General features: G+C 39.8%; 1 protein-coding gene across 2 annotated transcripts in view; it reads right to left on the reverse strand.

Annotated features, from left to right (window-relative positions):
• MAGI2 (membrane associated guanylate kinase, WW and PDZ domain containing 2) overlaps window positions 1–27,304 on the reverse strand; it is a 1,518,597-nt gene that overhangs the window by 182,149 nt on the left and 1,309,144 nt on the right. For both annotated transcript variants that reach the window (XM_030933117.1, XM_030933118.1), the window contains exons 11-12: window positions 12,654–12,685; window positions 287–476 (exon numbers count right to left, since the gene is read on the reverse strand). In XM_030933117.1, coding sequence (XP_030788977.1) covers window positions 287–476; window positions 12,654–12,685 — 222 coding nt within the window. The remainder of the gene's footprint in view (window positions 1–286; window positions 477–12,653; window positions 12,686–27,304) is intronic.

The raw sequence follows: 27,304 nt of genomic DNA on the forward strand, positions 1-27,304 counted from the left end.
CAAAACCAGCAACCTCACCCCTAAACCTCAAAAAATATATTCCTGATTTTCTTCAGGAGATTAGGGGAAGAAAAGTAGGAGATAAAATGTAAGGTGAAAGATATAATAAACCTACTTTTAGAGTCAACAGGCTTTCGAAGATAATTTTAGACCAGCTGGCCCTGCTCTTGAAACACTTTTGAAACTCAGAATATAAAACCATGCCAGATCATTCAGCCTCAATACATCTCCTGGTAGGGCCTCAGCTATTATTAATGTACCCTTGTTTCATGTGGCTTTCACTTACGCCTACTTTCATAAATGGCCCTAGATTTCTCGTAGAGCTCATATGGATCAGGCTTCCGTGGGTCAAAGGCCTCTGTTGAGTCAGGAAAGGAGCTCCTGTGAAGGGCAGGTGGGAAGGGCAGGTTCTGCGGTATGGCCGGAGCAGATAAACTCGTTTGAGGACTGCCTTGATTCTCCCATCGGTCCATTATCTGAAAAGTGAGAGGACAGAGAAAATGACTGACAAATTCTTCCTGGCTCTTTCTCTTGTCACCTTTAGGTTAACCTTTTTTGCCTTGTGGACTTTTCTTCCAGGGAACAGGTAAAACTTTGGTATAAATTCCTTGAAAGAAAAGATTTTATGTCTATGTAAGACAACATCATAAATTGTTATAAATGCAAGCGGTGCCTGACTTTTGAATGCAAACTTATATATAACTTACACAACCTTGTCAATAGTGAGCCGGTAATCTTTGGCAAACCACTTAATTTCTCTGTTTTTTTTCCCCCATAAGATAAAGAAAATGTGTCTCAAGACAAATCATGTGTAAGTGCTTAGAAATGTATGGTATTAGTTGTTCCTTTTTAAAGATGGTTTCAACATATTACATCACTTTCACTGGAGCAGAAGATGTAGTCATCTACATATACTCATTTGACACCTATGCATATCGCAACAACCTCCTACGCTTGAGCATTCAGTTGCTTTCCTCTCAGTTTAGATGTAATTATGTAACCATCTAGGATTCAGGGATTATTCAAAGTCTGCTAGGATGCCTCATTTATTGAGGATCTGGTGGTTCCTCCCCCAGAATTTTGCTACTGATGTTGCTACTTCCATAATTTCTTAAAGACCTGCAGAGTACTTCCCAGTTTATCATGTTCTTTGACATACATGATCTTCTTGGATCCTCACCATAGCACCATGAGATAGAGAAGGCAGAGATTAATACCACTTTTTTTTTTTTTTTTATCAAGGAGGAAGACAGGCTCCCTGAGATCACCTATTGGCACTGCCAGCTTCATCTTCATTTATCAACTGATGCCTCATTCAAACTCAGTTTTTCTTTCCTGCTTTGAATAAACCGGCAGTGTATGTAAGATTTAGATTAGTTTGCCTTCCTGTTGAAACTCTGCCCTGAGTATGCCTGGTCCTCGGGACAAAGGCCAAACTTCCGAGAGGGGCGTGGCGGGCTCCACTTGACCCTGGGTTCGCTCACTTTCCTCATATTGGCTGATGGGCTGGCTTCTCATTCTTGAGGACCCACCCGGTTCTCTTCTGCTTTTGAAACTTTGCATACTTCATTTCTCTTTCTACATGTATTTTCCACTCTTCCATCCCCTCTCTCATTTCACCTGGCTACTAGATTCAGAGGAGGTATCTCCTTTCCTAGAAGGCTCTTGCTGACCGCCCTGTCCCTCCTACCCCTCACACCACTTCATCACATCCAACTGTGATTACCATGAGTCTACCCAGCCATGTCTCAAACAGATCAGGCTGGGGACTGGGGCTGCATCTTTCTACTTGTTGTATTACCAATGCATAGTTAGTACTCAGAAAATGTTCATTTAGTGAATGAATAAAATATGCCCATTTAAAAAAAAACAACAGTTTTGATATACATTACATTGAACTTGGCAGGATTGTAACTTTCTGTCCCCTATGGCACTGTCCTGCTTTAGTTTTCACACCAGCTATATTTTTGTCAGGGTTCCGATTCCGGCTCTGGTCTGTCCATTATCAATATTTTCAAGCTGGAAAGGATGTGAGGTGCCATATACTCCAGTGTTTTTTAAACTGTGCACCTGTATAACACCAGAGACACCTGGGGCCTGCCCTGCACACCTGGGACTGGGACTGTGGCAGGGGTTCTTGTTGAGCCAGCAAACTGGAAAAGAAACAGGTCACTGACCCTTCCTTCAATAAGATTGGCTTCATTTTAATTTGTTTTCTATGTGGGCTACTGCCCAAGATTTCATTTGAACAAAGTTTCTATAACTGTCAAGGATGGAAAACCCCTAGTCTAGTTCAATTTCCTCCTATGAAACATAATCTCTAGAAGCATAGAGAGGGTAAGTGGCTTGTCTGAGTTGCCAGTGGCAAATCCTGGGTCAGAACCACCCTATAACTCTAACAGGAGTAATCGTTTATATAATATCACACTGGGGAGAATAACTGGTAAATATGGTTTGAGTTTTAGTGAATTTTGTGAATTTTCTGCTCAGCAGGTCTTGTGCTCCCATTTGTAAAAATCTTTATGTTCTTCATAATTCATTTGATAGCAAAATTCATACAGAAAGCTATTCTGGGTTTCCTTGGTCATCCATTCTGGGTGACCTTGCCATGATGTGGAAGGCCACATTTGTGGGTAAAGGCATATCCTTGGTAATTTTTCACTTTAGCTGATGTTAGGCACCAGGTGGATGCATTCTAGCTGTGACTTTATCCCTTCTGTTTTCAAATATAAGATACTCAATACTAAAAAGTAAATAAATTAGAAATATGGTCTGGGGAGCTGTAGTATCTCCTATTTGTCATCATAGGGCTTCAGCAAATGTCTATTTCTTTCTCCCATATTCCATTGAGGGTTACTTCATACCCACATGTGTCTTGCTGGTATATGTATTCTTCATGTACAGTCATTGGACATGCTTCATATGAAATATTGGTGTTTCTAAAAAACAATCTTAAAACTACAGAACAAGTAATGCTTTGGGCACTGTTTGGGAAGGCTGCCATGGCAGACTGACAAATTCTACAATTTCTGTAGCACAGAGATTGGGGAATTAGTCAAGAGTCCAGTTCATGCTTAGCAAAGCATTCACAATTTCCTGCTGTGACATTCATTAACCCTTGAGTCACTCTGTCAGGGTTTCCTAAAAGGCTGTAAAGCAGAAAATCACTGCACCCAAGAAAAAGCAGACATATTATTCTGTTCCCCATCACCTCCTGCCCTGCTCCCTCCTAAATGGAGTTACCTGGTGACTCCTACCCAGAAGACCATGGGGCAAACCACCTGCCCCAGGGTCAGGGGTCACCCTCTTAGCTGGGGCTGGTGTGCTGGCCCGACTGCACCTTCTGAGGGGTGGATTCCGTTGACTCTTCCCTACTTCCTTAGACACTTTGGTCTCTGGACTTTTGCTTTCTACCTGGGACACTCACTCTGTGCTCCTTTCTACCTTCATGAACCCCCTGCATTCTGATCCTGTCCCCTTACTGAGGTAGATGGGCCTCACTTGGTCTACCTAGCATCTTCTTGGCCTTTGTCCGTTTACAGTTTTTGTTACCTGCCAGGTGTTTATGTCTCAACAAGCTTCTTTTTGGGCCACTCTTGTCCAGTCCCAGTGGTGTCCACACCCAGGCCAATGTTTATAAACATCTCACTAGAATAAGCACAAATGGAAATAAAGTTGTTTTCTGTAGCTGAGAGTAGTCTGTATCTCTGCTGGCCTTGGTGAATGAATGGATGTGTGTGAAACTTCATGAAAGGACAGCCACTGAAATATCAGTGAGCAGCCTGGACATACAGTCCACACCCAGGCATCAAATAGTAAAGAGATTATGAATGAGGCAGGCCCCTCTCCCCTACTCCCATGAAATGCTCTGCTCAGAAACTGTTTTCTTACTGTAGAAAGTGGAGTAGTTTAAATCCTCCCCTCACTATTTTGGGCAAGGTTGGAAGATGACAGCATTTATCTTGATTCTGTATCTGAAGAATGCACTTGATCCTTTCCAGATGGAGAGAATGAGAACTCACTACTTTAGCATATTACTTGTTCAACAGGAAGTGACTATCTTGACATGGAATAGCATGAGATGTAGATCAGTAAGACAGAAAAGAGTCAGGGAGTCACACAGGACTAGGAGGAAGCTAGATCTCACCCCATATAACATTTCCTTATTCTGATCCAAGATATCATCAATCCTCCACCTAGCATCTTCCTGGCCTTCACCTATTTAGAGTTTATGTTACTGGCCACATGATTATTTCTCAACAAGCTTCTTATTGGGCCTCTCTTGTCCAGTCCCAAAGTGTCCATGCCCAGGAAAGCGGGACTGGATAAGAGAAGGCCAATAAGGGCCACACTCAGAGGACAGTGTGTATAAGCCCACATACTGTGGGTATATTGTTATACACTTGTTTTGATTAATAGTTCAGTCAACTATGTTCATTTCATAGAGCATCCTTAAGTGACTTGGTAAAGGCTCATGAATGGAGGGTCTGCTTCCTGTGGTGATAGTAGTTCATGTTTTCAAGCTCAGCATGTAGAGGCAACATGTTTTAAGCACCTTACATAGATTAGCTCGTAGAATTCCTCACAATAACCAAGTGAGAGGGTGTTATTATCTCCATTTTACAGATATAGAACTTGAGACTCTGATAGCTTACATAGCTAGCTCAAGTCATCTAGTTAGGGAAAGAAGCAAAACTTGAGTCCAGGCAGAATGCCTTCAGTGCCAGCACCCTAAACAAGTATATTAATGCCACACTTCCTCTCATTATAGTCCTCAAGAGTTTCCGGTAGATACATGGAAGACATTAAATCTATAGCCTTTTACCTTCCTTTGTCTATGCCCTGGAAGTCCAAGCCTTAGCTTTTGTAGAAATACATGGATTTGGGATTAATTGTACATTGAGTTCTATAAAACACTTTTTGGAATTATTGACTATGAATGTAATTACAATAATGACAGCAAATGCTGCAATTATACCAAATGACATAATTTGGTATAAATGTGGGACGTATAAGGAAATCACTAGATTGCATAATTGTAGCACCATGATGAGGTTGCAAGGTTCCTTGTTAAATTAGATAAAGATGTGTATAACCACAGAGCACAGATTTAAGTTTGGTGGTGAAAGGAAGAAACTATTTAGACATTGGTTAAGATAAACCAAATTTCATTTTAAACATTTAAAAGTATCTCTTTTCGAGGCGGAGCAAGATGGCTGAATAGGAACAGCTCCAGTCACCAACTCCTGGCGCGAGTGACACAGAAGACCAGTGATTTCTGCATTTTCAACTGAGGTACTGGGGTCATCTCACTGGGGAGTGCCGGACAATCGGTGCTGGTCAGCTGCTGCAGCCCGACCAGCGAGAGCTGAAGCAGGGCGAGGCATTGCCTCACCTGGGAAGCACAAGGGGGAAGGGAATCCCTTTTCCTAGCCAGGCGAACTGAGACACACAACACCTGGAAAATCGGGTAATTCCCACCCCAACACTGCGCTTTAAGCAAACGGGCACACCAGGAGATTATACCCACACCTGGCCGGGAGGGTCCCACGGCCACGGAGCCTCCCTCATTGCTAGCACAGCAGTCTGCGATCTAACCACAAGGCAGCAGCGAGGCTGGGGGAGGGGCGCCCGCCATTGCTGAGGCTTAAGTAGGTAAACAAAGCCGCTGGGAAGCTCGAACTGGGTGGAGCTCACAGCATCTCAAGGAAACCTGCCTGTCTCTGTAGACTCCACCTCTGGGGACAGGGCACAGCTAAAAAACAACAGGGGAAGCAGCAGAGGCCTGTGCAGACCCGAACGACTCTGTCTGACAGCTTTGAAGAGAGCACTGGATCTCCCAACACGGAGGTTGAGATCTGAGAATGGACAGACTGCCTGCTCAAGTGGGTCCCTGACCCCTGAGTAGCCTAACTGGGAGACATCCCCCACTAGGGGCAGTCTGACACCCCACACCTCACAGGGTGGAGTACACCCCTGAGAGGAAGCTTCTAAAGGAAGAATCAGACAGGTACACTCGCTGTTCAGCAATATTCTATCTTCTGCAACCTCTGCTGCTGATACCCAGGCAAACAGGGTCTGGAATGGACCTCAAGCAATCTCCAACAGACCTACAGCTGAGGGTCCTGACTATTAGAAGGAAAACTATCAAACAGGAAGGACACCTATACCGAAACCCCATCAGTACGTCACCATCATCAAAGACCAGAGGCAGATAAAACCACAAAGATGGGGAAGAAGCAGGGCAAAAAAGCTGGAAATTCAAAAAATAAGAGTGCATCTCCCCCTGCAAAGGAGCGCAGCCCATCGCCAGCAACGGATCGAAGCTGGTCAGAGAATGACTTTGACGAGATGAGAGAAGAAGGCTTCAGTCCATCAAACTTCTCAGAGCTAAAGGAGGAATTACGTACCCAGCGCAAAGAAACTAAAAATCTTGAAAAAAGAGTGGAAGAAGTGATAGCTAGAATAATTAATGGAGAGAAGGTCATAAATGAAATGACAGAGATGAAAACCATGACACGAGAAATACGTGACAAATCCACAAGCTTCAGTAACCGACTTGATCAACTGGAAGAAAGAGTATCAGAGATTGAGGATCAAATGAATGAAATGAAGCGAGAAGAGAAACCAAAAGAAAAAAGAAGAAAGAGAAATGAACAAAGCCTGCAAGAAGTATGGGATTATGTAAAAAGACCAAATCTACGTCTGATTGGGGTGCCTAAAAGTGAGGGGGAAAATGGAACCAAGTTGGAAAACACTCTTCAGGATATCATCCAGGAGAACTTCCCCAACCTAGTAGGACAGGCCAACATTCAAATTCAGGAAATACAGAGAACACCACAAAGATACTCCTCGAGAAGAGCAACTCCAAGACACATAATTGCCAGATTCACCAAAGTTGAAATGAAGGAAAAAATCGTAAGGGCAGCCAGAGAGAAAGGTTGGGTTACCCACAAAGGGAAGCCCATCAGACTAACAGCAGACCTCTCGGCAGAAACTCTACAAGACAGAAGACAGTGGGGGCCAATATTCAACATTCTTAAAGAAAAGAATTTTCAACCCAGAATTTCATATCCAGCCAAACTAAGTTTCATAAGTGAAGGAGAAATAAAATCCTTTACAGATAAGCAAATGCTTAGAGATTTTGTCACCAGCAGGCCTGCCTTACAAGAGACCCTGAAGGAAGCCCTAAACATGGAAAGGAACAACCGGTACCAGCCATTGCAAAACATGCCAAAATGTAAAGACCATCGAGGCTAAGAAGAAACTGCATCAACTAACGAGCAAAAAAACCAGTTAATATCATAACGGCAGGATCAAGGTCACACATAACAATATTAACCTTAAATGTCAATGGACTAAATGCTCCAATTAAAAGACACAGACTGGCAAATTGGATAAAGAGTCAAGACCCATCAGTCTGCTGTATTCAGGAGACCCATCTCACATGCAGAGACATACATAGGCTCAAAATGAAGGGATGGAGGAAGATCTACCAAGCAAATGGAGAACAAAAAAAAGCAGGGGTTGCAATCCTATTCTCTGATAAAATAGACTTTAAACCATCCAAGATCAAAAGAGACAAAGAAGGCCATTACATAATGGTAAAGGGATCAATTCAACAGGAAGAGCTAACTATCCTAAATATATATGCACCCAATACAGGAGCACCCAAATTCATAAAGCAAGTCCTTAGAGACTTACAAAGAGACTTAGACTCCCATACAATAATAATGGGAGACTTCAACACTCCGCTGTCAACATTAGACAGATCAACGAGACAGAAAGTTAACAAGGATATCCAGGAATTGAACTCATCTCTGCACCAAGCGGACCTAATAGACATCTATAGAACTCTCCACCCCAAATCACTAGGAATATACATTCTTCTCAGCACCACATCGCACTTATTCCAAAATTGACCACATAATTGGAAGTAAAGCACTCCTTAGCAAATGTAAAAGAACAGAAATTATAACAAACTGTCTCTCAGACCACAGTGCAATCAAACTAGAACTCAGGACTAAGAAACTCAATCAAAACTGCTCAACTACATGGAAACTGAACAACCTGCTCCTGAATGACTACTGGGTACATAACAAAATGAAGGCAGAAATAAAGATGTTCTTTGAAACCAATGAGAACAAAGATACAACATACCAGAATCTCTGGGACACATTTAAAGCAGTGTGTAGAGGGAAATTTATAGCACTAAATGCCCACAAGAGAAAGCTGGAAAGATCTAAAATTGACACTCTAACATCACAATTAAAAGAACTGGAGAAGCAAGAGCAAACACATTCAAAAGCTAGCAGAAGGCAAGAAATAACTAAGATCAGAGCAGAACTGAAGGAGATAGAGACACAAAAAACCCTCCAAAAAATCAATGAATCCAGGAATTGGTTTTTTGAAAAAATCAACAAAATTGACAGACCGCTAGCAAGACTAATAAAGAAGAAAAGAGAGAAGAATCAAATAGACGCAATAAAAAATGATAAAGGGGATATCACCACGGACCCCACAGAAATACAAACTACCATCAGAGAATACTATAAACACCTCTACGCAAATCAACTAGAAAATCTAGAAGAAATGGATAATTTCCTGGACACTTACACTCTTCCAAGACTAAACCAGGAAGAAGTTGAATCCCTGAATAGACCAATAGCAGACTCTGAAATTGAGGCAATAATTAATAGCCTACCAACCAAAAAAAGTCCAGGACCAGATGGATTCACAGCTGAATTCTACCAGAGGTACAAGGAGGAGCTGGAACCATTCCTTCTGAAACTATTCCAATCAATAGAAAAAGAGGGAATCCTCCCTAACTCATTTTATGAGGCCAACATCATCCTGATACCGAAGCCTGGCAGAGACACAACAAAAAAAGAGAATTTTAGACCAATATCCCTGATGAACATCGATGCAAAAATCCTCAATAAAATACTGGCAAATTGGATTCAGCAGCACATCAAAAAGCTTATCCGCCATGATCAAGTGGGCTTCATCCCTGGGATGCAAGGCTGGTTCAACATTCGCAAATCAATAAACGTAATCCAGCATATAAACAGAACCAAAGACAAGAACCACATGATCATCTCAATAGATGCAGAAAAGGCTTTTGACAAAATTCAACAGCCCTTCATGCTAAAAACGCTCAATAAATTCGGTATTGATGGAACGTACCTCAAAATAATAAGAGCTATTTATGACAAACCCACAGCCAATATCATACTGAATGGGTAAAAACTGGAAAAATTCCCTTTGAAAACTGGCACAAGACAGGGATGCCCTCTCTCACCACTCCTATTCAACATAGTCTTGGAAGTTCTGGCTAGGGCAATCAGGCAAGAGAAAGAAATCAAGGGTATTCAGTTAGGAAAAGAAGAAGTCAAATTGTCCCTGTTTGCAGATGACATGATTGTATATTTAGAAAACCCCATTGTCTCAGCCCAAAATCTCCTTAAGCTGATAAGGAAGTTCAGCAAAGTCTCAGGATACAAAATTAATGTGCAAAAATCACAAGCATTCTTATACACCAGTAACAGACAAACAGAGAGCCAAATCATGAATGAACTTCCATTCACAATTGCTTCAAAGAGAATAAAATACCTAGGAATCCATCTTACAAGGGATGTAAAGGACCTCTTCAAGGAGAACTACAAACCACTGCTCAGTGAAATAAAAGAGGACACTAACAAATGGAAGAACATAACATGCTCATGGATAGGAATAATCAATATCGTGAAAATGGCCATACTGCCCGAGGTAATTTATAGATTCAATGCCATCCCCATCAAGCTACCCATGAGTTTCTTCACAGAACTGGAAAAAACGGCTTTAAAGTTCATATGGAACCAAAAAAGAGCCCACATTGCCAAGACAATCCTAAGTCAAAAGAACAAAGCTGGAGGCATCACGCTACCTGACTTCAAACTATACTACAAGGCTACAGTAACCAAAACAGCATGGTACTGGTACCAAAACAGAGATATAGACCAACGGAACAGAACAGAGTCCTCAGAAATAATACCACACATCTACAGCCATCTGATCTTTGACAAACCTGAGAGAAACAAGAAATGAGGAAAGGACTCCCTATTTAATAAATGGTGCTGGGAAAATTGGCTAGCCATAAGTAGAAAGCTGAAACTGGATCCTTTCCTTACCCCTTATACGAAAATTAATTCAAGATGGATTAGAGACTTAAATGTTAGACCTAATGCCATAAAAACCCTAGAAGAAAACCTAGGTAGTACCATTCAGGACATAGGCATGGGCAAGGACTTCATGTCTAAAACACCAAAAGCAACGGCAGCAAAAGCCAAAATTGACAAATGGGATATGATTAAACTAAAGAGCTTCTGCACAGCAAAAGAAACTACCATCAGAGTGAACAGGCAACCTACAGAATGGGAGAAAATTTTTGCAATCTACTCATCTGACAAAGGGCTAATATCCAGAATCTACAAATAACTCAAACAAATTTACAAGAAAAAAACAAATAACCCCATCAAAAAGTGGGCAATGGATATGAACAGACATTTCTCAAAAGAAGACATTCATACAGCCAACAGACACATGAAAAAATGCTCATCATCACTGGCCATCAGAGAAATGCAAATCAAAACCACAATGAGATACCATCTCACACCAGTTAGAATGGCAATCATTAAAAAGTCAGGAAACAACAGGTGCTGGAGAGGATGTGGAGAAATAGGAACACTTTTACACTGTTGGTGGGATTGTAAACTAGTTCAACCATTATGGAAACCAGTATGGCGATTCCTCAAGGATCTAGAACTAGATGTACCATATGACCCAGCCATCCCACTACTGGGTATATGCCCAAAGGATTATAAATCATGCTGCTATAAAGACATATGCACACATATGTTTATTGCGGCACTATTCACAATAGCAAAGACTTGGAATCAACCCAAATGTCCATCTGTGACAGACTGGATTAAGAAAATGTGGCACATATACGCCATGGAATATTATGCAGCCATAAAAAAGGATGAGTTTGCATCCTTTGTAGGGACATGGATGCAGCTGGAAACCATCATTCTTAGCAAACTATCACAAGAAGAGAAAACCAAACACTGCATGTTCTCACTCATAGGTGGGAACTGAACAATGAGATCACTTGGACTCGGGAAGGGGAACATCACACATCGGGGCCTATCATGGGGAGGGGGGAAGGGGGGAGGGATTGCATTGGGAGTTATACCTGATATAAATGATGAATTAATGGGGGAAAAAATAAAAATAAAAATAAAAATAAAATAAAATACTGAATTTTCTCACTTATAAGTAGGAGCTAAACATTAAGCATACAAGGACATAAATATGGGAATAATAGACACTGTGGACTACTTGGGGTGGAGGGGCATGGGCTAAAATTTACCTATTGGGTACTATACTCACTACCTAGGTGATGGGATCCTTACTCCAGTCCTCAGTATCACGGAATATTCCCATGTAACAAAACTGCACATGTACTCCCTGTATCTAAAATAAATGTTAAGAAACAAACAAACAAACAAACAAAAAAAGTATCTCTTTTCAAAATCACATGCATCTTTAAGTGATTTGCTAAGCTTAAATAGGACTGGTTTTCCCATCTAATGTTCTTTGTGGACCAGATGAGTCAAATCCTAAATGAGGTCCTGCTCAGGGAGAGTGTTCTGCTTTGCTGCAGCCTCTTCCGGTCATGGATTTCACATATCCAGTTAGGGTAGAGTATTGTAACACATAAAATGGGATCCCAGAAAACCAGTCCCAGCTCTTGGGACTTGGGCAATTCATAGTTTCAATCTATCAGCAAGTAAAGACCATCTCTAACTGCTAAGCCAACTTGGCTAGCCTAGCTCTGCAAAAAGATTGTTAAAACCCACCAGCTTCCTATATTGGCACAGACATTTTAGCATGTTTCATAGGGAAGTAGGCCTAGAGTAGTCAGATGATGGTAGAGATCTCCAGTATCTGAAGAAGATTCAGAAGCACCATTTTGAGTGATTGTCAGGTGTGACAGAATATATATACAGTTTACAGAGCTTAAATATACGTGTGTGTGTATATATATACACATATGTACACACAAAGACATATACACACATTATATGTATATATACACATACATATTTTATATATACACAAATATACAAAGCTAACATAGATACACATGACACATACACATATGTAGCTCTGTAGATATTAAAATGTAAATGTAAATATATACAGAGTTAAATTTTTTGTGGACTAGATTTAATTTGCAGGTCAAGACTTCTGGACCTATAGTTTGTATTATTTCTAAAAATTCCATGTATGAAGACTACATAGTATTGTGGACAGGAGAAAAACAAAAGGTTTCTAAAGTAGTTTCATTACATTAGGCTGCATAGTGTTAATGTTCATTTTGCAAGTATATATTTTAAAAGGGCAGAATTGTTTTTATAGGAAGGTAAGATGAGTGACTCTTGTACTTGTGGGACAGACACAAGACAAAGCGACACAGAGGATTTATTTTATTTGACATCACAGACTTCTAGAGTTGAAAGAGATTTTGAGGTCACCAGATTCAACTTTTATTTAATGAACTTGCAATAGTAAGTAGAAATAAAGAAAGAAGCATAATAATTGCAACTTACAGGCTTTGGAGTTTTCCATGGAGAAAAGAAACCTGTAATAAAGAAAACAATATTTGAACTTTGAAAATATTGCCCACTGCCACTTACGGGTGGCATGATATTAAGATAATTGTAATTGATTTAAAATTAGTTAATAGCCGACAATAACAATAACAAACTTCTGCCTGGCTGTATCATTTTCCTCAAGGAGCTCAAAATCAAATAATTTCATTGGAATTGTAGTAATGATTCTAAGAACATTCCTTATTGGGCAACTGAAGATGCTAAGGCACAGAGAAGGCAAGTGAACATATATCAAATGGTCAGGGCTTGACAAGGTTCGAAACTCAGTTACCCTTAGGGATTTCTATTGCACAGCCTGAGTGGGAGAGAGAGAGAGGATATTGACATACATTTTGATTTCAAAGGTAAATATCTTTGCTTAGTATAAGAAATGATTGTTTTATTTACCTGCTTTATGTGGTTAAAAATCAATTAATAAGCTTTCATTATTCCTAAATTTAAAAATAATGTATATACCTACATTATGAATCAGGTTCCACTATAAATTTTTGTGAGTGTTTCTCCACTGAGATGGGGCAGATTTCCATCTTTGTGTCCCAGTACTAGCAAATATTTTGTGTGAAGAGCTCAAAATGTTTGTTAATTGAATGAACCATGTATCATGGAAGCCTTTTTTACCCAATGTATTGATCTCTTTCTATTATCACAAAATATAATGATTTGAGCGACCCTGTTGTGATTCAAATGATTAAGATAATTAAAAGTAAAGGATAGATTAATTCCCTTTTTAAAAATTATGATTTTAGCATATGAAATCAATTTTTTAAAGGTGATAAAAACAAGCTTAAAATAGAGGGAGAGGGCACTGCCACATGCTGGTCCTAACAATCCAAAACTTAATCGAGCACATAGAACAAAATCATATCTTTTCATGTATCTTCCTTCTTTCAACAATTTTCACTTCAGTTAATATCAGGTAGTTTCTGACAAAATCCCTAATAAAAATGAATACTGAAAACATGCCACATACTATGTTTTCATCTTTAAAACAGACTTGTTCAAAATGGGCATAGTTGACAACTATTCCTCTTTCCATTTGTAGGAAATATCTGTAGAAATCGGGATACATAGTTATCTACACACATTAAGGAATCCAACTCAGCATGGCAAAAATAGTAATTGTACCACAATGCATTGTTGTGAATAAGTGATGATTAATTTTATGAAAAGAGTTAAACTGGGCTGGGTGCAGTGGCTCACGCCTGTAATTACAGCACTTTGGGAGGCTAAGAAAGGCGGATCACCCGAGGTCAGGTGTTTGAGACAAACCTGGCCAACATGGTGAAACCCTGTCTCTGCTAAAAATATAAAAATTAGCCAGGTGTGGAGGCATGCACCTGTAATCCCAGCTACTTGGGAGGCTGAGGGAGGAGAATTGCTGGAATTCAGGAGGCAGAGGTTGCAGTCAGCCAAGATCCCACCACTGCACTCCAGCCTGGGCAAGAGAGTGAGACTCTGTCTCAAAAAAAAAAAAAAAAAAAAAAAGTTAAACTATATAATCCATCATGTTTCTAAGCTTTCCTTAGAACCTAGAGTTAAGTTTAATGTTAGGGGGGAGGGGGGAGAGATTGCATTGGGAGTTATACCTGATGTAAATGACGAATTGATGGGTGCTGACGAGTTGATGGGTGCAGCACATCAACATGGCACAAGTATACATATGTAACAAACCTGCACGTTATGCACATGTACCCTAGAACTTAAAGTATAATAATAATTAAAAAAAAAAAAAAGAAAAAAAAAGTTTAATGTTTAGGGGTAATAACCATCTTACCCAAGAAGCTTGGTAAAATTAGCTCTCTTTCTGTCTTACATACACTGTTCACTATTTCTCTTTCCAATTAATAAAAAAATTATGTTCACTGTATGGTTTATAAGGATTTAATTGCATCCTTTCGGGAAAGAGTTGACAGTAAAAATTACAGATAAATAAACACATTTATCTCCTTGACTCATTCTGTAAAATACCAATGAAAACAATTCGACCATGGGTTTAAAAGTGAAACAAATTTTAACCTATTGGCTGATTAACCATTGTCTTCAGTGAAATATAAAATTTGTTTGCTGTTTTATGGAATTGCCAGCAACAGTACTTTTGAGAAAAGACGTTGTTTATATATTTTCACAATGTCAAAATATTCAATTATTTCCTGTACTTTCTTTGTGTCGTCACCTTCTTCCTGCAATGTCCAAACAGACTTTGAGTATTTGCTATTTCACATTTGATGGGTGCTGGGATTCTTAGACTTTGATACAGAGGTATTGAAAATAGTTCCTCTTAATGGTGCTCTCATCTCCACATGAGACGTTATCTTAAAAGAAGATTTTCCCTCCTATAGAAAATGTATAATCATCTACCCTCTCAGGAGTTATGGTGTCAGAACTAAAATGGTGTAAGCAGGAGCCTGGCGGAGAAGGGACAAGGAGAGAGGGTGTTTAATTTGACTGCCCTTTATCACGGGTACTTGGGCTCCTCATTCTTCTAAGGCTGATTCATTCAGTCTGACCTCAGACCATTGATGCAACCCAGGGCTCCTTTACTGCTCACGTGATGGCAGTTTCTGGAATATTTCTAATGCTGAGTTGTACTGCAGAAGCTTCAGTCTCTGAAGCAATAGTAGCCCTTTCTGAATCATTGTTAAAAAGAAGTTGCTTGCTGCAGAGTAAGGAATTCCATGTGGTAAGAGAGAGCATCAGAATAATTTCCTAAAAAAAATGCTATTTTTGTTTATTTGTCAAATTATTAATCATGCTACAAACATTTAAATTAAGATGAATGAAAAACATTTATTTTGGATATACTCAATTTGGTCCTGATGAAGAGAGAAGGTCAAATTTTCTATGTGATTAAACTCCAACTTTCTGCTCAACTTCATGGGAAGTTGTGGGTCAAACTGCTTTAAATGTCTTGTATGTTTTTGTGGGGATGGCCCCTCTAGGAAATCTAATCTATTTCAATTAAAATTAAAAAGCATTAAAAACCAAATCAAAACTTTCAAATCCTTGAAGAGACATGCTGGTTATTATATTGAGCTTATTTCTGAAATTATTCTGGTAGAGCATAGATCACAAAAGCAAGATAAGACTTCCAGTGATCTAGGAAGTTTTGCATATACGTGTATTGTGTGTTGAATCTCCACACTGTGAATGGAATAATCTCTATTGGGCATGATTATTTAAAAACTGCTTGCTAAATTTTGCCTTTGCTGCTTGCCTCACAGATCATAGGGACACTATTCCTTTCATCCCCCAGAAACTACTATACCTCACTTGGCGTCCTAGCCTTTCTCAAGTCTAAGCATTTTTCTAGGCTTGGTTCATCTGAGAATATTAATTTTGGGGTACCTCATCATCCATCTTCATAGGGAAACAGGAACAGAGATACAGACAACCTTTTCTTCAGCCTTTCTGAGTTGAGGTAGTCCATTACAAAACCAAGTTTATAGAAAAAGAGCCATATTCTTTAAAATAGTAGTAATAATAATAGTTTGTTTTAGTTTCTGGCCTTTATTTCCCCTACTTCTATAGAAAGCTGTATATTAGGGAGGCTGAGACAGGAGAATGGCGTAAACCCGGGAGGCGGAGCTTGCAGTGAGCTGAGATCTGGCCACTGCACTCCAGCCTGGGCGACAGAGCGAGACTCCGTCTCAAAAAAAAAAAAAGAAAGCTGTATATTAGAATTCTCTGGTAGGATTAAACTTTTATTTTATAATGACCTGACTCATGTTTTTCATACTGATCATTTATTGACTTTTATCCTGAGCAACTTGTTGTGTGTTTGAGTGTGCATTTGTGTGTGTGCAAATGCAAATGTATTTATTTAAGCTTTAGTCTTATGACAAAAGCAAAAGAGCTCAAGATACAGTTATAAGTTAAATGAAATATGGATAAGAACATAAAACAAAAAAGAGAATAAATGGAAAAATTTAGATGTAGCTAATATAGAAACTAGATGCATTTTTAAAATTTATTTTTAAATAGATGCATTTTAATATAAAACACAAAACTGAATTACACCTGTAAAATCTGTCTTCTTTGGAACCAGAAATAAAACTAGAATATATTTGTAACTCTGCATCTAAGAGCACAGTGAGATGGGCAGAGAAACAGACACACATTGCAGATTGTTTAGGCAGGAAATCCTGGTACTTGAAAATTACAGAAGAAAAAAGACAACACTGATTTCATTATTGAAATGTAAATTGAATCTACATGTCAACTAGATACAATTTTTTTTCTTGAGACAGGGTTCCACTTGGTCACCCCAGGCCAAAGTGCAGTGGTGTGATCTTAGCCCACTGCAACCTCTGCCTCCCAGGCTAAAGTGATCCTCCCACCTCAGCCTCCCAAGTAGCTGGGACCACAGGCACCTGCCACCATGCCCGGCTAATTTTTGCATTTTTAGTAGAGATGGCATTTCCCCATGATGATCAGGCTGGTCTCAAACTCCTGGCCTAACATGATCTGCCCACCTCAGCCTCCCAAAGTGCTGGGATTACAGATGTGAGCCACTGTGCCTGGCCCTATGTTGTGGGAAGTCAGGGACCCTGAACAGAGGGACTGGCTGGAGCTGCAGCAGAGAAATTGGCTAATCACATTAATGATTTAAGACAGTCTGTTATTTGGCTTGGGGATTGGCTTATGAATCTCGAACATTGCATGCAAATGCAGTGCGATTGGAATACTTCTGATTTCTGTATCACACCATATTCCTACAACGAGACTGATCATTCATGGGAAATGGTCAAAGGACACCTTCTAGAACGTAGGGAAGATAATTTATCCTTGGACAAAACCAAACTAAAGAAACAAATTTTTGAAGCCTCTCAAGCTCATTTATCCATTGTTCCTGGAGCTGAGGCATTAGATCAGGTGGCAGAAAGTCTTTCTGGACTAAACCCCACGACTTGGATTAAGTCTGTTGGGGGCTCCACTGTGGTAAATTTTGGAATTATGTTTCTCTGTTTAATTGATTTGTTTTTAGTGTGCCAGAGGAGCCAAAGGATCCTGAATCAAAATCGAGAGAACGAACAAGGCTTTGTCACCATGGCACATTTATATAAAAAGAAAGGGAGAGATGTTGTGGGAAGTCAGGGACCCCAAATGGAGGGACTGGCTGGAGCCATGGCAGAGGAACATAAATTGTGAAGATTTCAGTGGACATTTATCAGTTCCCAAAATTAATACTTTTATAATTTCTTATGCCTTTCTTTACTGTAATCTCTAAACATAAATTGTGAAGATGTCATGGACATTTATCAGTTCCCCAAATTAATACTTTTATAATTTCTTATGCCTGTCTTTAATCTCTTAATCCTGTTATCTTTGTAAGCTGAGATTGTATGTCACCTCAGGACCACTATTGTACAAATTGATAGTAAAACATGTGTGTTTGCACAATATGAAATCAGTGCACCTTGAAAACGAACAGAATAACGGCGATTTTAGGGAACAAGGGAAGACAACTAAATGTCTGACTGCCTGCAGGGTCAGGCAGAATAGAGCCATATTTTTCTTCTTGCAGAGAGCCTATAAACGGATGTGCGATTAGGAGAGATATCACTGAATTCTTTTCCCAGCAAGGAATATTAATAATTAATACCCTGGGGAAGGAATGCATTCCTTGGGGGAGGTCTGTAAACGGCTGCTCTGGGAGTGTCTGTCTTATGCGGTTGAGATAAGGAATGAAATACTCCCTGGTCTCCTGCAGTACCCTCAGGCTCTCTAGGGTGGGGAAAAACCCCACCTTGGTGAAATTAAGGTCAGACTGTTTCTCTGCTCTTGAACCCTGTTTTCTGTTGTTTAAGATGTTTATCAAGATAATACATGCACAGCTAAACATAGACCCTCATCAGTAATTCTAATTTTGCCCTTTGCCTTGTGATCTTTGCTTTGCCCTTTGCCTTGTGATCTTTATTGGCCTCAGAAGCATGTGATCTTTGTGACCTCGTCGTCCCTGTTCATACATTCCCTTTCCTTTTGAAGTCCTTAATAAAAACTTAGTAGTTTTGGAAGGCCGAGACGGGCGGATCACAAGGTCAGGAGATCGAGACCATGGTGAAACCCCGTCTCTACTAAAAATACAAAAAATTAGCCGGGCGCGGTGGCAGGTGCCTGTAGTCCCAGCTACTCAGGAGGCTGAGGCAGGAGAATGGCGTGAACCCGGGAGGCGGAGCTTGCAGTGAGCCGAGATCGCGCCACTGCACTCCAGCCTGGGTGACAGAGCTAGACTCCGTCTCAAAAAAAAAAAAAAAAACAAAAAACAAAAAAACTTAGTAGTTTTGTGGCTCAGGTGGGACATCACAGACCTACCAAAATGTGAGGTCACCCCCGGAGGCCCAGCTGTAAAATTCCTCTTTGTACTCTTTCTCTTTATTTCTCAGACTGCCCAACACTTAGGGAAAATAGAAAGAATCTACGTTGAAATATTGGGTGCAGGTTCCCCTGATAGCCCTAAATACAATTTTTAATGAACTGCAGAAATATGGTTGCCAGATTAAACATATACCCAGTCAAATTCGAATTTCAGAGAAAACAATGAATAATTTTTGGGGTATAAGTATGTTCCATATATAGCATGAGACATATACTACATGGGACATACTGCTATTAAAAATTATTTGATATTTCTGGAACCTATTCATACTAAAAAATTACTCATTGTTTATCTGAAATTCAATTTAATTAGGAATTCTATATTTTTATTTGCTAAATCTGGTCATCCTATGTAGGGAACAATTTATATATGTCCCTGGTAACCATTTTGAAACAAAAACACAATAGTAACATCTACTGTAGGTAATATTTATTTCATTTGGAAAAAAAACCCTGAAAATATTTACTATTTTCTTTATTGTCAGGAATCTTGATTTTGAGAAACCTTAGAACACTGCATTTGCTATACAGATCATTGCATTGTGCTGACTGCCTTCTCATTAGGATCCTGGACTGAGGTCACCTCATGCAATACAGGATGCCATGGCCAATGCTAGTGCCACAAAAGGCCATTTTCAAATTGCTTGATGCAAATTACAGAGTGCTCTTTTCAGAACTTACTTCTCCTGACACATGATAACCAAAATGAAAAAACATCAATGTCTTTACAGCAGATCTGAAGTGGAGATCTCCTATCTGGGTGTGCATTTGTGTGGTAAGAGTTTTATTATTATTTATTTTCACAGGGCAAAAAGATGATGAACTTTCTTAAAATCACCCCAATTCAAATAAGAGTTCAAAATACAATGAAGAGCAACTGTAATCCATCATGATATTGTCAATTTGGAATAACACCAAGACAACTTTTCTTTTTCCTTTTTTTTTTTTTGAGATGGCATCTCGCTCTGTCACCCAGACTGGAGTGCAGAGGTGTGATCTCAGCTCACTGCAATCTCTGCCTCCTGGGTTCCAGCAATTCTCCTGCCTTAGCCTCCCAAGTAGCTGGGACTACAGGTGCACACTACCACGCCCAGCTAATTTTTGTATTTTTCAGTAGAGACAGGGGTTTCACCATATTGGCCAGCCTGGTCTCGAACTCCTGATCTCATGATCCACCTGACTCGGCCTCCCAAAGTGCTGGGATTACAGGTGTGAGCCACCGTGCCTGGCCACCAAGACAACTTTTCAAGATTTTCAGGAATTTTCCCAAACAGAACTAAGCCTTTCAACATCCCTCTGTATTGCAGTCGACACACTGGACTCCCATTTGCAGAATGTGAAATAGTTTCTCCTTTAGCTCAAATACTTGCTAGAATATATGATTCTGCTTTTGAAGATTACTGTTACAACATCATGTATTTCATAGGGGATTCTGCAGTTACTAAAAATGATGGAGATTCTGGGGAAACACTTTCTAGTTCTCTTTTTTTTAAGCAGCAAAAGAGGAGTAGGAATGACTTTTAAACAAAGATATGTTTCACTACTGATTTCCATGCCTTTGGTTTTTAAAAGCTGTGTGTTCTGTTTTACTTAAGAAAAGAAGACAAAATAATTTGAATACACTTGACATTGTTGAGCTGTACACTGAGATGTAAGATAAGTTTCATGTTATGTGTATTTTACCACAACTAAAATTTTTTTCAAGCGATAAAAGAAAAAAGTGAAAAGAGAGAACAAAACTGTGCACATATCACATGTGTAAGAGAGAAAAAAGAGAAAGTAATAAATGGAGAGAATTTTTTTTTTTTCACAGTCCCTGTGATGCCCTGCTGGAAGACAGGAAACTCACATGAACACCCACACAGACCTTTCTACTTCTTACGTTATCCTTTCTTATGAAGGACTGTAGGGAATAAACGGAATTCACATTCTCACTACATTTCTGAAAATATTTCAGGGATTGTGAGAAACCCTTTCAATACAAGAAACTGTTTTTTAAAAGTTTCCCAAAGAGGAAAAAAAGCCCCATGGCTTTTATAATCTCCATTTAGGGTTAATTTGTTGGAGAAAATACCACTAATAAAATTAATCTTTAATTTAAACATCCTCCCATTCTCCCAGAGCCTGGAAAATAGACCTAAGCTTTCCATCAGAAATTCAGCCTTTGGTAAATGTAAGCCAGTAGAGTCATGAGCTAATTTCCATCAGAACTAGTTCAATATTATTCACTTTTTTTTTCTGGTCTTTGGGTAATTCATGTATTCCTTATTAAAATTCATTAAATGGGTTAAGCCCTGCAGTTCTTTGAGATAATTTGTTTAAGCTGCTTAAAGTGGGTAAAAGGGCAATTTTTCCTAATGAAACTGACCTAGGCTAAGAAAATACCTGTCCCTTAGCAAGTGCGGAAGACACACTGCTGCCAGTGCTCAAACATCATGTCACCATGTGTTAGCCAAGCAATGCCTTCAATTTGCAAAGAAAATTTCACATGGCTGCCATCTTTGGCCTGCAGAATCTGTTTTGTTGTTGTTGTTGTTGTTGTTTTTGTTTATTAAGACAGAGTCTCACTCTGTCACCCAGGCCAGAATGCAGTGGCCTGATCTTGGTTCACTGTAACCTCCGCCTCCCAGGTTCAAGCAATTCTCTGCCTCAGCCTCCCGAGTAGCTGGGATTACAGGTGCCCGCCACCATGCCTGGCTAATTTTTGTGTTTTTAGTAGAGACGGGGTTTCACCATCTTGTCCAGGCTGGTCTCGAACTCCTGACCTCGTGATCTACCCGCCTCCGCCTCCCAAAGTGTTTTTGGTTTTGTTTTTGTTTTTAATATGGGGAGCTGAGGCTTCTCTGCAATGCTTTAAAAATGATCCTTTCTGTATCTTTTAAATAAAAGCGTTTTTCTTAGAAACACTGTAAAATTGTTTTCAAACAGCCATTTCTCCCCTGACTTTGTTCCTTATGGAGAGAGCAATCTAACCATTTCAAGTAATCCCAATGACTATCAAAAAGGATAAATCTGCACATATTGTCTTCTGATAAACTCAGCTACATAAAGGATAGGTTCAAAATAAAGCAGGCAAGATGAAAAGCCTTAAACAGGAATAAAGGAATGGACTGGAAGAGGAAGAATTGTGCTAGGAAGGCTAAAACTCAGAGTGAGGTGAGTCTTGAAGAAAATATTAACAACTATAAAGGGCTTTTTATTTACTTTCTGAACAAGATAAGAGGAATAAAGAGAGAAACCTGCTCTGGGTTTATGGTATACTGTAAAAAATTGGAAAGAAAATGTAGAAGGCTATCAATACTTGCAAATGGAAAAATCTAGTTCTGACATTTTAAAAAAATGGTGAATGTACAGCATTGATTATTTTTTTGTTTTTGAGAAATCCATCTAGAAAGATTTTAAAGTAATTTAAGATGGATTACAGGTCTGTTTGGTATTGTACACCAACACTAAATAAATCTTTATTGAGTTGTTGGTGTCTTATAAGCATCATAAATTCCATACAGAAATGGAATCTTTTGTCCTTCCTCCCAAATCCACTCTTCACTCTTTAGTGTTCCTTATTTTGGGAAATTTCACCTGCCCTCTGAGTTTTTAAGACAGGAACCTGAAAGTCTTTTTTTTTTTTTTTTTTTTTTTGAGATGGAGTCTTGCTCTGTTGCCAAGCTGGAGTGCAGTGGCACAATCTCAGCTCACTGCAACCTCCAACTCCCAGGTTCAAGCGGTTCTCCTGCCTCAGCCTCCCAAGTATCTGGGACTACAGGCACGTGCCAACATGCCTAGTTAATATTTGTATTTTTAGTAGAGACGGGGTTTCACCATGTTGGCCAGGATGATCTTGATCTCCTTACCTCATGATCCACCCACCTTGGCCTCCCAAAGTGCTGGGATTACAGGCATGAGCCACCGCGCCTGGCCTGAAAGTCGTTCTTAACACTTTCCTTTCCTTCCTTACCGCCAAATTTCTGTCTTTTCTATCTCCGAAGTTTATTTCAAATCTACTTCTATTTACCTCCATGGCCACCATTGTAATTCATGCCCTATTTTCTCTTGCTTGAGCTGAAACAACAGCAAATTTGACGATGTCATTGAATTTGATTATGCTTGAAAATCCTTCTGTGAATTCCTGTGACACTTGAGATGAAATGCAAAACCTACAAGGCTCTGAAGAAATTGGCTCCTACCGATTCCCTGGCCAGTGCATGCATCACTCCTCTTCAATTGCTGAAGTTCCTTAATCCAGGTGTTTTTAACCACAGGGCCTTTGCACGAACTCCTTCATTTCTCCACTCTGTCTTACTCTTCACATAGCTATCTCTGACCCTTTTTTATGTGTCAGCTTAAGTATCACTTTCTCAGAGATGCCCCTGACCTTTCATTGTTAATCAAGGTTCCTTATTATACTTTTTCATTGTATCCTGCAGTTTTCCTTTATATGGTACTATTTGTAATTATATTTATTAGATCATATTAATGTCATAATTTTATAATTATTAATGTGCATATCCCCCATTACAGCATACATTCCATTAGTGGAGATATTATACCTATTTTCTTCATCATGTATTCCCAGTACTTAGCAAATACGTGGCACACAGTGGATACTTCAATAGACCTAATTGAATGGCTCAGTAATGGTAGTGAAGGGTGAGGAGGGTAGGATACAGAGACATAGTCAAAAGATACTCCGGAGAACTGATGAGTCCCGGAGATTTGCTGGGGATGAAGAAGTGCTATAAAGGAGAAGATGAAATCTATGATGACTTCTAGCTTGGGAACTTGAGTGGATGATGGTGTTATTGGCTGAGATAAAAAAAAGAGGCTTCTTTGAGTGGAGTCTCATGAGTTAGATTATGGGCAAAATAAGTTTGAGGTGCCTTTGGGAGTATGGGTTCAAATGTAGTTTGAACTACGTTTTGAAGTTTGCACCAAAATGAGTTTGGGTTTACGTGTGTAAGTTCCATAGTAATTGGCTCTACTGTGTGGTGCTCAGAGATATATGTCAGGTAAAACTTAAAATAATGCAGCAAAATTGTGTTGCATGAAAAGTGAAATCCTTAGGTTTGTAGAATGAGTGAAGCATTTGAAAAGTAACAGAGAACCAAGTAGAAAGAAAGCTTCAAGAAGTAGTAGATGTAAATATTCACAATACAAGACTTTCTATTGGTTTGTCAGATAGGAGGGTCACTGGTGACCTCAGTGGAAGCAGTTCAATTGCTAAGACAAAGGCAGAAATCAGATTGCAGTGGGTCTGAATAAATGGAAGGTGAGGAAGTGGGACTGAGAAATGGTTATGGGGTTGAAGAAGCAGTGTCATAGTGGCTACTGGGGAATAAAGTCCTCCATAAAGAGATTTCTTTTCGGTGGGATAAGCATGCTAACATCCAGATGAGAAGGAATCTGAGCAGAGACAGTGTGAAGATTCAGGAGGAAAGAGGCTAACTGGTGAAATCAATTCCTGAGATGAGAGAGGATGTGATCTAGAGCACCAGGGGAGACATTCACCTTAATTGGGAGAGGAGGCACCTGAATCCTTATTTAGAGGCTGGAGCAGATCTCTCAGTGGGTGAACCCCAGGATCTGCCCCATGGGGAGAGGATGGGACTAGATAGGAGAATTCACTCACAGTGGCAGAGACTGGCATAATCAATGGGAGTCTTAGGGGTCCTGGTTATGAGGCAAAGATAGAAACAGGAACACAATTTCTGAGGTGGTGGAGTGAGAGTTATGCATACAGAATTTGGGGTAAAACTGACTTGGGTTCTAGTCCCAGCTCCACCTCTCACTAGCTATGTGGTCTCACATACATGGGTGGGCACAGCTTGGGCTGTGAGGGAGACCCTGGATTTGCTTTGTGCCTCACAGATGCATGACTGTGATTGAGTCTCCTAACCTCTTGGAGGCTCAGATTCTTTTTCTGGAACAAAGTAAAGATAATAACAAACTATTTTAATGAGAACTAAATAATAGTAACACACTTTACATTCTATCAATATAAATTGGAGCGTTTGTTCCATTTAATGTTTTTGATGGATTTCCAATTCTATTTCTACAGAGCAGAGGTCTGTTTTTCAGCAAGGTGGTCAACAATTTATTGCCACAACAGATGCATGTGATTTTTCCTTCAGTGTTTTCCACTTTTTGTTCTTTTAAGCTTACTTTTAAATGCTTTTAAGCTGCCTTGTGCTGTATGGACTACAACTTGTTTTGATTTGCTTTCTCTTTTTCAATCACTGTTTTCATTCTCCTGGAGTTTTCCAGTTCCTCCTGATCCTGGTTAGGTGAGAAGGTTTAACCTCACTCCAGTCTCTGTGCTCTAGTATAGACTGTTCCTTCAGCTTCAATGATTATGCCACCATTATTTTCTTATGAATTGCTTCTAACTTTGCATTTTCCTGTAACTATTTATACAATAATTACTTACATTTACCCAACTTAACTAGTTTTGGTGCTTGCCATGGTTCTTTTTATACCAGTACTTATCTATTTGGGGATTTTGAATTTTGATTCCTCTCTTAATGTATTCTCTCAAATATTGTTTTGTGTGATCGGCAGAACAGTGGCCCCTGCAAAGGTATTCACATGCTCATCCTCAAAACCTGCTCGTGGGCTACTTTACAAGGCAAAAAAGAATTTGCAGATGTGATTAAGGCTAAAGGCCTTCAGATGCGAAGAGTATCTTTGATTATACAGGTGGGCCCAACCTACTACACGAGTCCTTCCAAGTGAGGAAATGTTCCTGGCTGCAGCTAGAGAGAGATGGCAGCATGAAGAGGCTCTGACTTGCTGCCGCTGCCCTGAAGATGGGGAAGGGTGCCACCAGCTATGGGGTGCTGGAGGCCTGAGGAAGTGGATTCTCTTCTAACAACTACAGAAAAGAATGCAGTTGTGCTGACATTTTGATTTTAGCCCAGTGAGATCTGTGCTGGATTTCTGACCCACAGTACCGTAAGGTCAGTTTGTATTGTTTTAAGCCACTAAGTTTGTAAGGAATGTATTATGGTAGCAGTAGCGAATCCATAGAGCTGGGATCTTTCCTAAGCACTTCCATGTGATTTCTAGTTTCAAATGAAACTAGATCACAACTGCTTACTGCAGCCTTGACTTGCTGGGCTCAGATGATTCTCACACCTCAGCCTCCCAAGTAGCCGGTGGGATTACAGGCATGTACCGCCACACCCGGCGAATTTTTTGTATTTTTAGTAGATGGGGTTTCGCCATGTTGCCCACACTGGTCTCAAACACCTGAGCTCAAGTGATCCCCTGCCTTGGCCTCCTAAAATGTTGGGATTACAGCGTGAGCCACCACACCCAGTCGAGACTTTTCTATTATCTTCTGATAGTGATGCAAGGAGAAGCCTGGATCTGCTCAATTTTTATTGGTAAGTCACCTTTCATTTTCCTCCTGGAAAAATTGTATTTTAAAATGCTTTCTAGTGCTTTACAAATTACTAGAATATGCCTAGGTATTAATTTATTTTCATCAATTCTTCCTGGACTATAGCAAGAGCATTTGCTTCAGGATTTCTCTGAAGTCTTTCTACTCAAGATGTAGTTTGAGACCTGCAGCATCAGCATCACCTGGGAGTTTGTTAGGAATCTCAGACCTAAGACTTATACTGAATCAGATCTGCATCTTGACAGGGTCCCCAGGTGACTAACGCACATTCCAGAAGTCCTGATCAAAGGATATTCTATTATTTGCAGATTTGATCTTGATTCTTTTATCAGAGTCCTTAATTTCTTTGTCCGTTGACTCCCTACGATCAATATTTATCAAAAGAGAGACATGTTTCTTCCTCTCCTCCAGGAGAGGAGTCAAAGCTCTTGGTTCACACTTCTGTTAAGTTTAGCCTAAAGCTGCCTCCTTACATATTTTAAATACATCCTAAGGGTTTCTCTGTACATAGTGAACTACTAATCTAACTGGATGTGTAAACAGACCATAACCTGCTCTTGTGCCAATCAGAGTTTTGGCCAAAGGCAGCCACTGTTCGAATTTTCAAATCAGGCAAATGTTGAGCTGTAACCAATCTGAGCTGTACCGCAATTCCATTTTTGTAGGTTACTTTCCTTCTGTCCATAAATCTTTGTCGATCATGTGACAGTGTTGGGGTGTCTATGAACCTAATCTGGTTTGAGGGCTGCCCGATTCACGAATCATTCTGTGTTCAAACTCTATCAAATTTAATCTAAGGTTTTCCTTCTAACAG

This window comes from Rhinopithecus roxellana, chromosome 6 (genome assembly GCF_007565055.1).
Source record: "Rhinopithecus roxellana isolate Shanxi Qingling chromosome 6, ASM756505v1, whole genome shotgun sequence".
NCBI classification, from domain to species: Eukaryota; Metazoa; Chordata; class Mammalia; order Primates; family Cercopithecidae; genus Rhinopithecus; species Rhinopithecus roxellana.